Genomic DNA, 16,204 nt, shown 5'->3' on the forward strand with positions numbered 1-16,204 from the left:
AGCAGGAATTCAGTTGTGCCCAAGCCCACTTCACTGCTTTCCTGTAATCAGTATCTCACTGCTGCCCAGCTCTTCTGGAGTTCATCCTTCCTCCTATCACCCTTTGTATCCATTAACTTCACTATTTCTATCACAATACCCACAAATCATCTGCTATTGGTTTGGCAAGGACCATGCCAGAACAGCTTTTCCAGTAAGTCTGCTCTTCAGTTCCTCTTTGTCCTGGTTTGAGAGTTACAGGCACTACAGAGACAAAGCCACGTGGCCCAGACAGACCGCTCTGCACGTCCCAGTCTCTGTATCCTCTCCAGGCTGCACACATGTCGTATTAAGCCTGGTGACAAGCAGACCTCAGCCTCACCTGCTTTCCACCTGCTGCTGCAGCTCCTGCACTTTCTTGCAGATGTCTCCAGCTGCTGCACAGGTCTTGCCCACCTTGGTGAAGAGCGCAGCCACCTTGTCGGTGCGCAGGAAGCCGGCAGTGCGGCGCTTCAGCATGTGCAGCAGACACAGCTCCACCACACCTGCAGGGACAGGGCAGACAGTCATGGGCACTGCTGGCCTTCAGGCTTCCCCTCAGGGGCCAGGCGTGGAGTCAGGAGAACAGAGAGGGATGGGAAAAGACAGACTGGATCTCAAAAGTCAGAGGAGGTGAGTACGTGTCTCACCTGCAGCAAGAACCACCTTGGAAGCTACAGAGAACATCAGAATGAACCAAAGGACTGAAATATCTCCCAGAATTTCACCCCGTTTTATGGATGCCACAATGTGAGAGAGTTCCTGGTTCTACTGACAACGAGGAAAGTGTAATGCTGCTACAGTCTGAGAGGGAACAGAGATGCAGCCAGACCTACAGCTACAGCAGAGCCAGCTGTGAGGTTCATTGTGCAAACCTTACTGTGATGTGTTCTGATGGCCACCAGGGAGAGACCACATTGCACTACTTGAGCCCTGTGAGACTGCATCAGAAATCTCACCAGCTCTCACTGAAACTGCTGCAGGAAGAAGAAACAAGATAAAGACAAATAAAAACCAATACAAGAAACCAGTTTTCCCTGTCTACCGGTTTTTAAATCAAGATTGCAGGTGACTCATCCAGTCAACACTGGCCATGAAAAGTTACAAAGGAGAAGAGGCCAATTTGTTCCCAGGGAGGGGAAACACCCACTGTTGCAGGCAACCCAGCCCCAGGGAGCTCAGCAGCCCAGTGATGCTCTCCTGTGGCCAGTGACAGCAGCCCTGCAGCAAACTGCACGCATTGCCACATGCCATGGTCCTCAGGAGCAACAACTGCTGCTGGGATGCATGTGCATCCCTCCCAGGAGCCAGCAGCTGATTTTGAAAGAAGGCAGCATCTTGTGCTTCAGGCCTGACACTGTCAGTGCTGAGCATTTCCTGGAGACTCCCCCTCCTTACTGTGCTTAATGGGCCCCAAATCCCAAACCACCAGGAAGTCTGCACCTGGAAAAGACCCCTCCTCACAGCTCATCCCGACAAGCCCCTGAGCCCTGCAGCCTGGCTGGCAAGCAGGACCAGCTCCTGGGGCCAGGGGGCTGAGGAGCTTCCACAGTTGGGGGGTCACAGTCCTGGCAAAACTGTCCCCTCCATCTCCAGCACTGCCACCCTAATTGCTTTGCAAGGCTGGAGGACAACCTGCTGAATGAACAAAAACATGAAGAGAAGCATTTACGAGGTATTAATAACTTCACATTTTGTTGTCTTATCACTCTGGAAAAAAAACCCACCTCTCACTGGCTTCCTGCTATCACACCCTTGGTACACAAAGGGAGTAATGAGTGCAGAAAGCACAGCCAGTGGCTCTTGGAGTGCAAGAAACAGCACTAGAACAACCAATTGGAAATGTGCTGTGGGACAACCAGGCTACTGCTCTGCTTTCAGCTGTGAGGGCTGGTATGTTTTTAAACTAAGTAACATCAGATAAAATCTGACAGAAGATAAAATGTCCATGGAAAGCCCTACTTTCCTATGACACAACCAGTGGAATTAAATACTGATGACTTGGGATCCCTGCAGGGGCAGCAGCAGGGCCAGCATGGGAAGGACAGAGTGATGACAGGAAAGCTGGGGAGGGGCTCTTCATCAAAGATAGTGATGGGACAAGAGGTGATGGTTTTGAACTGAGAGAGGGGAGATTGAGGTTAGATATTAGGAAGAAATTCTTCACTCTAAGGGTGGTGAGGAACTGGGATGGGTTGCCCAGGGAGGTTGTTGATGCCCCATCCCTGGAGGTTTTTAAGGCCAGGTTGGATGAGGTTTTGTGCAGCCTGGTCTAGTGGTTCCCTGCTCATGGCAGGGGGGTTGGAACTTGGTGGTCTTTGAGGTCCCTTCCAACCTTAATGATTCTATGATAGCATGAGGATGACTTTCACATCACAGCCATTGACCCTGTCTAGCAACCACCACAACAGCTCTTAACCCAGCTACTGCTTTGCTCAGTCTTTCCATTAGAAATAAAGAAAATTTAAAAAAACCCAAACCAACAAAAAACCTAAACAAACAAAAACCCAAACAAAACAGCTTTCCAATGCCTGAAGCACTGCAGAAATAATTGGCTCCAAATCTTAAATGAAACAACCTGCCTTTAAAAAGAACTGCAGAGAAGTACAGTGCTGTTGCTGAGGAAACAGGCTCTCTTCCCACCTCTACTGTTTCTTTTTTTCTTTCTTTAAAACAATAAAATATTAATGAAACAAATTTAGTGAAAAGCACAGCAGACACAGCTTTAATTATTAACAAATATTGCAGCTGCTATGGAGGGCAATTTCCACAGTGACTGTCCCTAAAGCCCCAATATTTAATTACTCCATTGTGACATTTCTTATCACAAGGACTTGGCATAACATCAGTCCCCAGCTGGCTGTAAGACACGTGTAGTGGTTATTTGCCAGGGGAGAGCCAGTGGAATCAGCTGCTGGGTTGCCTCAGGATGCACGTTCCACGGGAGGAGAGGCTAAAGCACCGTGCCCGAGTGAAGGTGCAAGGCACCCTCAGCCCTGGCTTCAGGGGACAGGCCCAGTCTGTGTGACCTTCAAGTCATCTCGTTCTCCTCTACTCCACCCACACCTTCAGGACAACAGACCTGTCTTCCATCTACTTTTCTCTCCAGGCTCCTCTCTAAGGGAAGTGCCTACATCCCCATCTGACCGGATCTGAATCAGCTCTCAGAGCGGCTTTCATCAGGTCCAGCTCTGAAGCATCTGAGGAGGGGAGCACATCCAACCACAGAGATGCCCCCCTATTCCAAGCCAGAGGACAGTGCAGACATCCCTTCCGTGGTGTGAAGCAGAGGAACACAGCTCAAGAGCTTCACAGCACGTTAGCTGAAGCTGAGGTTCCTGCAGAGCTTGCTGCTCCACGGGCAGGCCCTGATCTCACTGCACCTGCTCCACACCACACGCAGCCACTTCCTGCACATGCAGCCAAGCTCAGCCAACAAGGAAACTTTAACCCAAGCTCAACCAACTTTCAGAAGAATCACCTCAAGCTGCAGAATCTTTTAAAAGACACGAGAGGACCTTGACAGTGATGCTCAAATGGTTTTAGAAAGGAAACAAAAGGTATTTGAGGACCTCTCCTTAGCTCCAGCCACCTTTTCTATTTTTGTTTCTCTTCTGCTTTAAACAAACAAAACCATTATATTTCTGTTTTCTCAGTGTAGGATTGAAGCAGAAAAAATCACAATTTTACAGTGAAAAAAGCCAGCACTTACAAACTTACTCCTGAAAACCTCCACATCTCCCCAGGAAAGTCTCTCCTGCTCAGGGCAGGAGTCCCCACACACCCAGAGCTGTGCAGTGAGGCTGCTCACACTGTGCTCTGCTGATCTGCACGGGAGTTCACTCTGGCTTTGGGCAGCTCTTGGATTAAAACCAGTTCTCCATGGCAGGCTCTTGGCATTCATGTTGGAGCTTGTGGGAATAGATGAGAACAAGCTGAACTAATTTATCCTGAATATAATATACCCTCTTCCTATTGTTCTGCTGGATGGTTTCAGAAATTTTAATTTTAAAGGGTGTGCACAAACACTCCCCTTCCCCATTTCCACAGCACACCAACATGTTCTCAATCAGCTGAAATCAAAACAGATCATCAAAACAACCACACGCAGAGACACAGGCATAAAGCCCAAGCAGCACACAGGGTAGAGCTGGGGGATGGGAAAAAATAATCCTTACAGAGAACAATTTTGGGGGAAGAGGGCTGGAAGGTTTAGGTAAATCAGGTTTCTGCAAACCCACTTGTCTTTATTTTTGGGAAACCAAAAACAGGTGATCCCCCTGGAGCTGCAAACTGCAACACAGAGCTCAGATGGAGCCTAAAAAGATTAACACACAAAACAGTTCAGCAGTTACAAGAACCTCTGGGACAGGAAAATTAGTTACCTATTTTAAAGAAACTGAACCATTTTTCCCTTGTTGGAACCTGACACTCTCAGAAGGCACAAAAAGAGATTAAGATTTAGCTGTTCCTGGAGGAACTGGTACCATCAGAAAGACACCAACAGGCACCTTTCTGTGCAAGCAGGTGGTTTTTACCCCCAGACTCACACTCTGCTTTTAGGTGTGGAGGCACAGGCAGAAACACCCTCTGTGAGCTGCTGAGCAGAGCACAACCTCATCCTGCCTTGTCACTGACACAGCAACAAACACACAAAAACTGATGGCAGAAAAATGCAGATACTTATTAGGTTCAGGCTGGAAAAGCAGTTTGGAATAAATCAACCCAGCTCAGGTAATTCCCTTGTATTGCTCAGCTGACAGCAGCCATCTAAAAATTCATTAACTCCAGCCAGTTTTGAGGAACATCCCCTGCAGTATCCACTGCTGAATTTAATTAAGTGCAGATATGTTATTGATTTGCAGTCCAAATAATCATGGTCCCCAACAAGCTTTGAAAAATGTCATGCTTTTATGGCTTCAACCTGGCAACTTTTTGCAGTGTCAGGTGAACAACTCGAGTTTTCTCCTTTTTTGCCTTTATGAAAATCCTGACATGTCTTAATAGAGTGTGAAATCAGAGCTCCAAGGATGAGGCTCAAAGGGTGGAAAGCAAAGAAGGGATGTGAAGAGATTATTTATGGTGTTTATTTGGCAGATGAAGTTTTCCTTAGACAGGAAGAAACACCACAGCTAAATACCTTGTTTTCATGGAAACTGTGCAGAGGGAATAGAATTCATGAGGCTGAAGAGAACAGAACAAGTGGAAAGAGGAGGATGATAAAGAAACAATCAGATGCTCACAATCTCCAGCTGCTGTGGCTTTACCTGCCTCATCACAGATCTGACCAGCTTGAAACCAACTTGTTACCAAGTTCTAGCATGTTATTTCCTTGAGAAACACACAGGGAGCAGGTGGAACACCTGCTGCACCTGCACACCTGCCAGGCAGCAGATGACTGCAGAGGAGACACCCAAACATGCTCCTTTGTCCCAGGGGTGCTCAGAGCACTTTATGGGAGAGGGAGAAATTGAACAGCCAGTGTGTGCACAGGTCTCAGTCCCTAGCTGACATCCTGGCTTCAAATGCCAAGGGTCATGGACTCTCCAGATAAAGCTGCACTGACATATTTTTCAATAAATCCCAGGGAAAAAAAAAGGCATCTAAATGGACAATCCCAGTTCTAAACACAGCTTAGGTGGGAAACATCAGGGCTGGAAGTTGGTGACTGCTCCTCTTTAAAATCTTCACCATTAAAGCTTCAGGGATCTCAACACCCTTCAGAAAACTTAAGTGTTTCCACTTAAGTTTAAACACTACTAAGGCTAAGTAAAAATTACTGAGCTTTCTCTAAATAATTGAATATGATCCAATTTGATGGCCCAGGACTAAAGCAAAATGTTTGGCTGGGTGCTCTAAAAAGCATGAGAGATTCTATTTCACTTCTCACACTAAAACCATGAGCAGTTCAAAACCTGTTTGATTTCACAGCTAATATTCCCTCTTTTTCTCCCCCTCTCCTCCAGAACACGTCCCTCGTTACTTTAAAGCAGTCATCTTTGGAGCACAATCAAAAGCTTTTAAATATGTGTGAAAAAATATTTGCCTCCCCCCAGTTACAATCATCTCTGGTACTCTCTGAGCTAATGAGGTAGAACCTCCGCAAACTATTTTTTTTAAGCATTATTTGTTTTCCAGATAGGAGTAGTAACACAGGGAGGCTCATATTTTGTTTGAGACCTACATTTCCACAGCAGGTTAACTATGTTTTTTAAAAACATCAATGCCATGGGTAGAAAGACAAAAGAATTAAAATATTAAAATGTCTGGTAGGACAACAGCTGTTCACATCTATTTCTACATAAGTTACATTTCTTTGAGCTACAAAAGTAGAATGGAAAACAAATTCTTAATTTTTGTCAGGCCCTAGGAGCACTGTGCTGTCTAAAGCCTCAAGGAAATCACCTAAAAGCTCCACAGCCCAAAGCTTCTCTTCCTCATGGGGTTGATTTTCAGAACGGCTGGAACTCTAGTTGGAACTGAAGGGAACAGCCTGTTGTCTGGACAGTTAGGACACCCCAAATCTGAGGTCCAGACTAACCCCAAATCAACCTCCTGTTCCTTTCACTGAGCACCTCTTGACATTTTGTTGCCCCACTTTAAATAGGAGGCAGAGAAAGGGCTTCTATCAGGAACTTAATTCTCGCCTTAAACAGTTTCCCACGTTGCCACCTTCTATGATTTTACTGCAAGTCTGTGGATATTTGATACTCTTCTGAAAGTTTTACCACCATGAACCATGGCACTGGGTAAGAATGTCTGGATAAGAAATGAATTAAAGAAATACATTTCTATTCCTCAACTGATTTCATTTAACTGTCATGAACTTTAATCCGCTCTTGTAATTTAGGGCCACAAAGGAAAAGATTACTGACTCATGACTTTTCATTGCTTGGGACTGGCAATCATGACGTGTGGTGACTCTGATAATTGCTTGGATTTCAGGTCCTGGACGAGAAAAACCAGAACACAAGCTCCAGCATCATGCAGTCATTGGTTCCTAATTAGATCTTCTCTTTGAAACACAATTAACTTTGTGCAAAATGGGATAACAAGCCATCATAAGACCAATAAAGAACACAGCCCCACAACTAACCACATCGTTGTGGTTAACCCTGGTGCATGTTAGCAGCTTAGATTCCTAACCAGCACTACCAGGCACTCCTGCAGCTCAGACACGCTCTCCATGCAGGAGATACCCAGAGATCTGGTCTGGAGGAGTCACCAGTCATATCCACATGCACAGGTTTCCGGGTCCTCCACTGCCAGCTTTGACTGAGACTCATCCATGGCAGCAGCTGGAACTATTCCATTGTGTTTCTCTGAACATCTGCAGACTATGGAACTTCAGCACTTGACTGAGCTCAGACTAAGCATGTGGCTCCAGAAAATCCAGCCAGACAATTGCTTTCCTATTGTCTACTATCTCCAACATGAATGGAGCACTCATCTGCTTGAGAAAGCTGTGAGGACATCTCATCAAAGCAGGGAAATAACTGTTGAATTGTTTGACAGAAGGTGAGTGTTTTGCATATGAATTGCGATGACGTTACAGACTGAGCTGGCTCTAAAATGTCAGCAGGACCCCAGGAGCATCCTGGGCTCAGAATCTGCCCATCCTTTCACTGCAAACAGGTATCGACCAATACAGCTATTCCAACTAACACTCCCACTGCCTGTTTTACAAGAAGGAAGCATCTTACACCAAAATTATCCCAGCCTTGGTGCCCCAGGACTACACGAAAGGAAACTGCAATGAATGGACACCAGGTCAGGTCTCCTCTCAAGTGCAGAATCAAGGCACAGCTGCCTCAAAAGCTCTGGTGTGTGACACTTTTCCTCCACTTTGCACTGGTCGCTAGTGAACACACATTAGGGAACTGCAGGGAGATGGTAGAAAAGCTTCCTTTTTCTTCCCCCTTTCCATCAGAACTGGAAGAGCTGGGAAGAGCCCAAGGAAGCTGGTGGCAGGATGCAGAGGGGGATGCAGGGATCTCCCTGCCTGCAGAGGTGGCAGGTCCCTAAGTCAGGGGCTGTCAGCTGCTGTTGCTGGGGAAACAGCACCAGATAATGCAGCTGGAAACAGCCACAGCCCCTTCCTAACAAGAATGCCAGTCCACTGAGGATGCCTCGAACACCCCCGGAGCTGGTGTCATTAGTGAGGTTCCAGCTGGCAGCACAACTCTGCTGAAATGCTCTCTGCAGCAGCCTGCAGCAACCTGCAGCCTGAGAAGCTGGGAATGTGTCCCCCAGCCTGGCACACAGCAGCCACACTGCACACAGCCCAACCCGACCTGCTATGGCTCTGAATGACAGAGCTGGATCCTTTATAAACTAGACAGGATGGAAGAGTAACTGGAATGTAACCAGGTTATAAACTGGGTTGAGAACAAATCAAAAAACATCTGCATCCATTGCTCTCCCACGAAGATGGAATTGTCAGCACTGTTTTCCTGCTCAGATCACACAGGTGAAGACCACGGATTGCAGGCAGAGCCCCTGTGGTTACAGCAAACCTCTCCCATGGGATGAGAAGGGACTGGCACAGACATTCCCCTCCAGGGGCCAGCAAGGGGACAGGCAGCTGGCCCAGGCCCACAGAATGGCACCTTCAGCCATGCAGGGCTTGGAGTGCCAGGAAGATTTCAGTTACTGATGCAGATGAGCCCTGAAAATCAACTACCATGTATTTAAGAGACTCTTGCTAAACTCAGACTTGCAGAAGCATCAAATGATTCACAAGAATTCTATATTTATAACAAAGATTCACTGAAAATGACTCATGTACTGAGCCAATCTAATTTTAAATGGAAGGGAAAAACCTCTCAAAGAGCACATGAAACTGGAGTGGGGGAGAGGAACAGCACAGACAGGAGAGCCCCAGCCAGAGCTGCTGGCCAAACCTGCTGGAAATGGTTTCTCCATTCAATCAGCTGAGGTGAGAGCAGAACATGCAGCTTCACTCACTTCTGGCTTAGCATTAATTAAGTTCTACAACCAGAGCAGCTGCAGGTTGGAATATTGCCTTAGGACAGGTAGGATTGCTGAGGAATAATAAGGCAGGTCATGGAGAGTTATTAGTTCTTCAGACCCTACAGGATTCAGAACACAAAGCCAACTGGAATCACAGCAGGAGGGAGAAATATTTATAGGATTTTACAGTATTACTAATTTTGGCCAAGCAGAGTCTCTCAGGAATAGCTGTGGCCCCACTACCCCTCACATCATCAAGGCTGCAGCACATCTCACCAAACATCATTCAAAGGCAGAGAACAGACACAGCACCACAAGCCCTCCAGATCCACGAGGCAGCCCACAGCAGGGGCATGGGCTCAGCTTCCTTCACCTGCTCCTATCTCTGGACCATTTTCCTCAGCTACTTTTTCTCTTTGGCATAGTGCAAATAGACAGCAGATAAAAGGGGAATATTTAACACAACCACAACCTAAATGGAGGAAATGGCCACAGTCTGTATTAACAGCAACAAAATACTAGCCACAGAACATGCACAGATCTCCCACTGCATACATAGGGATGAATAAATTATCCCAAGCTATAAGGAAAAGATAACCTGGAAGCAGCAAGCAGGTCAGGGTCAGCTCAGCCCTGACCACCCAGCCCATCACCACCCCACACCCCAGAGCGAGGTGGGATTTCAGTGCTGGGACAGGAAAAGGTTCCTGCTCTTAGGAAGATGTCAGTTCTTGTTTCTCTAGACAGGCCTCTTGTCTACCTTCCACTCTTGTCAACCTCTCCATGTGACCAACACACACTGGGTACACGTGGCTGAAAATGCTCCTGTGTGTGACATCCAGCAGTGCTGATGATGGCTGCTTCTCATCCTCAGCATCACTCTCAGTTCAGAGTTGCTTCCTTATTTGTAATGTAATCATGGAGGTAGCAAATGTAAAGAGAAGGTGACAGGGGTCTCTACTCCATGATTTATCGTATTTAAATCCCTCCATTTACCAACACATCTCTCCAGGACAGGTAAGAGCAGGCAGTGCTGGGTCTCTGTGTGCCACTTACCGCACAGGGCGATGATGTGACTGCTGTCCTCATGTACAAACTTCCGTGTGACAGCTTCTTCCATGATCTGCTTTACCTGAAATAAAGAAACAATAAGAATTGATTGTAAGTTACCAATGCAAACCAGCACAGCACTTGGGAGTTTCCCTCTCAACCTTCTCTTGCCCTTTCCCCATCACCAAAGGACTAACAGCCCATGTGAGTTTTTCTCTGCAGGGGAGGACAGAGAAAATCCCTCAATCCAAGAATCCCTGAGCCACACAGGTGCATGTTCCCAGAGGTGTGCAGCAACCTCCCCTGTCTGGGGGCTTCACATACCACAGTGATTGCAAATGATGTTTTCAAAGTTCTGCTGCACCAGGCACTCTACAAAATAATGCAGAGAGTGGCTCCAGGTTTTGCTTCAAGACACAATTTAACAATTGCAGCAAATACAATTATATTTATCACACTTCTGACTGATCTAAAGTTCCCTTCCAGCTTCAAAGCTGATACGTCAAGCTCCAGAGGGGATTCACTGCAGATTACTGACTTTCCAGAATCAGCAAAGAAAACAGACAAATCTTAGAATTAGGCTCTTGAAAAGAGGCTGTCGTTGCCCTTCATTCATCAGCTTATTCCTCCCCAATGGCCTCCTCAGCCTGATTCTAGATGAAGCCTATTTGTCTCAGCCACTTCATTTATCAGACACTCATTCCTTCCTGTCCACGGAGCACTTGCTTTTCCAGATACAAATCCAGAATAATTTTTTGCTTCTTTCATTCGTGAGCTATAATTACGGGGCTAGGACACTGCCTAAATAAATGCCACATCACTTTGAATATATGAAAGTCTATGCTACTGTGGCAGATCTAACAAGATACTCTCCTTGTCCAACATTTTAGGTTGTTCTTTTTAATTGAAAATAGTATTTACAGCAGTCCTGGAATCCACCAAACCGTGAGTTATCTGGCAGGTAATCACTGTGTGGCTTCTCTTTACCAACAAGCTCACAGCATGACCTGAGGTGCTGGTGCAAACTGCTCGGTGATGGGCAGCAGACCCAGGAGACCCTGATCCATGCTCCTCAGCAGGGCTGGCAACTGTGCACTCAGCTCTCATTAGGCTGCATCTGGTACCTGAGATAACCTGGTTAAAGCTAGCTCGGTTACCACTTCTTTCTTGCCTTGACAGGTCCAAAGGTCTCAAGCTCCCCACCCAGCACTGGAGCCACCAGAAGCTGCTCATGACCAGCTGGGCCCCATGCTGTGACCATGAGGGGCCAGCTCAGTGCCTGCTCTACCCTGAAGGGCTCCCTCCTCCAGTGAGATCAGTTGTGAAGCCAATTCTGGATGCTGTGATCAAGCTTGCTGCCCCCAGCTAACGATGGGGAGGCCTCCATGCCCACTCCTCCACCCCCAGCCCAGCTGGCAGCAGCTCCACCTGCACCACCCTTCCCACACCGGCTGTTCTCTTGCCCCAAATTCTGCACTGAGTGGATCCTACAGAATATGCACTTCTCAAACAGGAGCGCTCTGGGGGGTTGCAAAGAAAATGCTGAGGGGGAAGCAAGCATTTAAGAGGCTTTGAAAGTAGAGCATGTTTTGGATCTGAGGACTTCAAAGCAAGTCTCTTGCACTTTGTAAAACCTGCCTCACTGGTCACATCCTGAGGCTTGATAATATCAAATCAATTTGTTGATAATATCAAATCAATTTGTTTCTTTCCTGTGGCATTTCTGACATGGCTGTAAGAATTTGGACCTTACAGTAAAGCAGTGGGAGGTGGAAAAGCATAAGAGGATATTAAAGAAAGAAGCAAAGGTGTGAGAAGATCTCATGGATGGCATTTCACACAGGAAGCACCAGGGATTATTCTGTTTATTCAGCACTCCTCACATCTTTATTTGTGTCATTGTTGATTTACAAACTTGTTGTCTGTTTGTCTTGGCAGGAACCCAAAAACCTTTGTTCCAAACCTCACCTAAAAGTTTGAAACCATCTGGGTAATAGCACCCAGGCTGTCCACAGCTCAGCATAGGGAAGGGCACAGGACAGCTGAGCAGGTCTGCCTGTTAAAATTCCAGCTTAACCCCTGACCTGCACATTCCCACGTAGGAGGCAGCACATTCCAGCAAACACAGCCTGGAGTGGAAGTAGAGCTGGTACCATCCACTGCTCCCAGCCAGCCCATCTGTGAAAGAGGGACAGTGGCCCAACCTTTGCAAGCTGTTCTGATTACACTGGATGAAAACTGTATTTAATTTACCAAATGAAAGGCCTGATTTATTAAAGGGAGAAAGTACCTCTGAGTGCCTTTAGCATGAAGGGGGACAGAAGAGGAAGCACCAGAGGGCTGCGCCAGGGTCACCCATGGACACAACCCAAGAACACAGACACAACTTCAGGCACCACTCAGGACAGCAGACTGATTCTGATCTCAGCTCCCCAGAGAACAGGAACTGGAATTCAATTCCTGATGACAGGGAGGGAGAGTTGTTTACCAGGAGCAAGAGCTCTGGAGCTCAGAGGCCAGTTCTCCACTGTGACACATTTCCCAGGCATATCCCAATCATTAGTCTTTATGAGCTCAGTATATTATTTAAATCCCGGTCTGTAGCCCAGGAACAAGAAAAAAGTGTACTAAAAATCATAAATAAAAAGGTTTCAGATGCTATGATCAACCCCACTTTCATACAGCAGCACATCTGGTCAGCCTATCAGCAGAGCTGGAATCCAGGACCTCCAGAGTTAAGCAGGACAGACCAGGAGAGCAATTGGTGCCCATTCCCACCTGCTATCCACACAGAGCAATCTTTGCACATTTTCTGGAGATTCAGAAAGTGTTATTAGAAAACATTTTCAGGGCTCAGACAGTAGATGTGAAGATGCAAAAGCTGGAATGCAGTGTTCTTCCATCCCACGTCATTCCTCACTGCCACGTAACTCAGGGATGCTCCAGGCAAGGAGCTAAATCAAACGTTTCTGATCAAATGGAACACAAGCCTTTTTTATTATTTTTTTTTCCCCTTACAGTTTTGTGCAGCTCTCTTTGTAAGGAATGATGCTGTTGTGTCTCTGTTCTGTCAATGAAACCTTCTGAGCACAAGCCTACACAGACACCCACTTGCAGATACCAACGGACCTGACCAAACTGCAAATTAATGTCATTAGAAGCAGCACTGACAGCAGCCCCTGCTCTCACACCCCCTCCTGCACAGATGAAGAAGTGGCAGAGGTTGGGCTGCAGTGTGAACAGGGAAGCACCAGCCCCTCTGCAAATCATCACAGCATCTCCTCATCCTGGCCAGGATGCTCACACCTGCCAGGTGGCACAAGCACAGAGAAAAGCAGCACGTGTGTCAACTTGTGTGTGTTTCAGGCTGTCCAGCCCTGAGACAGCAGTGACCCTGCCCCAGGGGAAGCTGCAGGGCTCAGAGACAGGCTCACAACACCTTCTGCCCCCCTGGGGAAGGGAACAGGCTCCCTGTGCACCCAGCTTACCAACCATGGGACAGCAAGGATGGGAAAGCCCTGCCTGCCCCAGTGAAGATCCTGGCACTGCAGGAGTGAAGAATATCCTGGTGGCAGCACCACCCAGAAAAGCAAAGCAAGCTCCTCGAATTAAAGGTTATGTGCATTTGCATGACATTATAATGGATCACTGCTCTGTCTGGCACCATTGGAGGGAAAGAACCAGGCTCCAACATCACTGGGACAACCAGGACCACAGTTAAACCCACAGCACGTTTTTCTCAGAGGAGAAAACCTCATGTGCAGCCTCCCTGCCTTCTTTAGCTCATGTAGTCACTGTCCATCTTAGGCACTGATGGCTCCTGCTGCCCTGACTCCTCAGTACTCTCAATGGAGACCTGGGTGGTGCAAACACAAGCTGCTCAATAAATCCTTTATTTCTGCTCAGAAGTGGTTGCATTTCAGTGGCAAGATGAGCAATTGTGTTTCAAAGGGCCCTGAAATTTTTCAGGGTGAAACTGCCAAGATTGTTATTATCCTGTTTGTTTCACGGCTAGAAAGAGTGCTGTGTTTAAATGCAGAAATGGCAAAATGCCTCCATTTCAGTAGGTAGAGGAAAATAGCCAGAGAAAAGCCTGGTTTATGAGTCTACTTGTCAGAACAGATTTTCCTGCAGAGAGAGATAAATGTTTGAAATGTGAACTTATAAGCAGCCTCAGCATGAATCCCAGTAGAGTTGAATTTTCAAAACACATTACATGTCTTCCTCTCCATCTGAGCCAATAAAATACATTCTTTACCAGTGGGAATTGAAAGTCCATCTGAGAAAAAGCAAACAACACTAAGTTTTCCCAAAGGAAAAATGCAAAAGTTTTTGCTGAGAGACAAAATACAATAAAAAAACACTTAGCACCAAGAGACTTTGGAGACAACCATTTTCTGTTTTGCAAAGACAACTGAATTTTAACAGGCTGGGTGCAAACAAAACACAAAGAATGTGTTTACTCTGAAGTCCATTAGATGTTGAGGTTACATGGAAACAAGTGAACAGGAGGAAGAGCCTGGGGTTTAAGGGACAAGAGAAGAGAATGAAGGCTTTGAGAATGGACACAGACCAGGCAAGTCTTTACCACCACACCAGCTGCACTGAGGGATAAGTGACTGTGAAAAGTCACACAGAACAACAAATGAGGCTGAAAATTATATCAGAAAAAGTAAATTACTGGCCTTTCAGGCAGCAGAATCTAGTTGCTGGTAAACCTAGGGTCTGCATTCAATTCCTGGTCCATTAACTGATTGTTTGTGAGGAAAATAAAACTCAGTACCAGTTTCTCTGCCTGCCTCCCAATGCCATTTGTGCCCCAGCAGAGAGGGTCCCCACCACACATCTGTGCTGTGCACAGGCAGGAGGTGCCACCTCCATGTCCTGCAGCCACCAAAAAGGTCTTCTGACTCTTTGAGGAGGGAAAGATCTGGGCAACCTCCAGAAAGCCAAGCCAATACACATCCTCCAAAGGAGCATTTGTGAAGATTTGGAGAAGGGAAAAAAAATAATAAATCAAAGACAAAACAAAAATGCAGATGACACAGAAGGTTAAAATAACACTTTCAAGCACTATTGCAGTAATTTAAAAACTAGAGTCCAATTAAAAACATTTTAGAGACTTTAAAAACAAATTAGCCTCAGATTTTTAAATTATATACCACTTGTTCATTGCTCAAGCTGGCTTGGATCATGAAAATCCATTTCCCTTTCAATCTTGCACATTAGGGCAGGATAGCAATGTTCAGAGGTGGAAAACATCTCTCAGATTTATGTACCTAAACATTAACCCAGGAGAACAAGCACACACACTTCCAAGCCTGAAGGTCTCATCTTAAGATAAAATCTCTGAATGCAGTGGTAGGTCCATGGCTGCCCTGAGCCCCAGCACCGGGCAGTGAGCAGCAGCAGGTACCACCTGCTGGGCCTGCAGGGCACTCCAGGACAGCCTCTGCAGTTCTGCCCACAGACTGTTCTTGCTGTGTCCATCCCTGCTCGGCCACGTCCAGTCACCCTGCTCTGACTGGGAGAGCCGACACTGGATGGTCTCAACACTAACAGACATCAGGACAGCAGATCCAGGCTCAGGAACCCTGGCCATAGCAGCAGCTGTTCACTGGAGCTTTAACGAACCTGGCTGTCCCATCACTGCTCATTTCCTCAGCTGTGGATGCAGGGAGGGGAAGGGACAGGAGGATCCTTATGCTTTTCAAAAAGACCTTTTACTGCTGTGGTGGGTAAGCACTAAATCTTCACTTAACTCCTGCATAAGAAGGGGCAGCCACACGGCAGGTACACACCTGGTGCACAAACACACCAGGGGACAGGCAGCAGCTCCCTGCCCTGGCAGTCCCACCTGGAGCTCACAGACCGGGGCAGCACGTCCCAGAGCAGGGACAGCAGGAAGGTGCTGCTGGAGCAGGTCTGAGCACCAGGCTGGCCCTGCAGAAAGCACAACTCTGTCCTGCCGAGCACCCTTCTCTGCAAGACAGAAGCACCAGCCCAGCACATCCCACCAGGCACCCAGTGGGTGCTGGGCACCTCATCCACCGACACCTCCAAGCCTGCCCAGCGTGTCACTGTCACTGTCACACCGCTCGGAACCACCCAAACCACCCAGCCCTGCTCCTCCTTCCCCAGCACCCACAGCCCAGGGTGACCA

General features: G+C 47.1%; 1 protein-coding gene across 1 annotated transcript in view; it reads right to left on the bottom strand.

Moving 5' to 3' along the window:
- The window catches only part of SGSM2 (small G protein signaling modulator 2), a 42,259-nt gene that overhangs the window by 23,040 nt on the left and 3,015 nt on the right, over positions 1–16,204 (bottom strand). Inside the window, exons 2-3 of the mRNA XM_010003820.1 lie at positions 10,048–10,123; positions 362–524 (exon numbers count right to left, since the gene is read on the bottom strand). Of these exons, the coding sequence (XP_010002122.1) occupies positions 362–524; positions 10,048–10,123 (239 nt within the window). The remainder of the gene's footprint in view (positions 1–361; positions 525–10,047; positions 10,124–16,204) is intronic.

This window comes from Chaetura pelagica, unplaced genomic scaffold (genome assembly GCF_000747805.2).
Source record: "Chaetura pelagica isolate M959 unplaced genomic scaffold, ChaPel_1.0 scaffold638, whole genome shotgun sequence".
In the NCBI taxonomy this organism is placed as follows: domain Eukaryota; kingdom Metazoa; phylum Chordata; class Aves; order Apodiformes; family Apodidae; genus Chaetura; species Chaetura pelagica.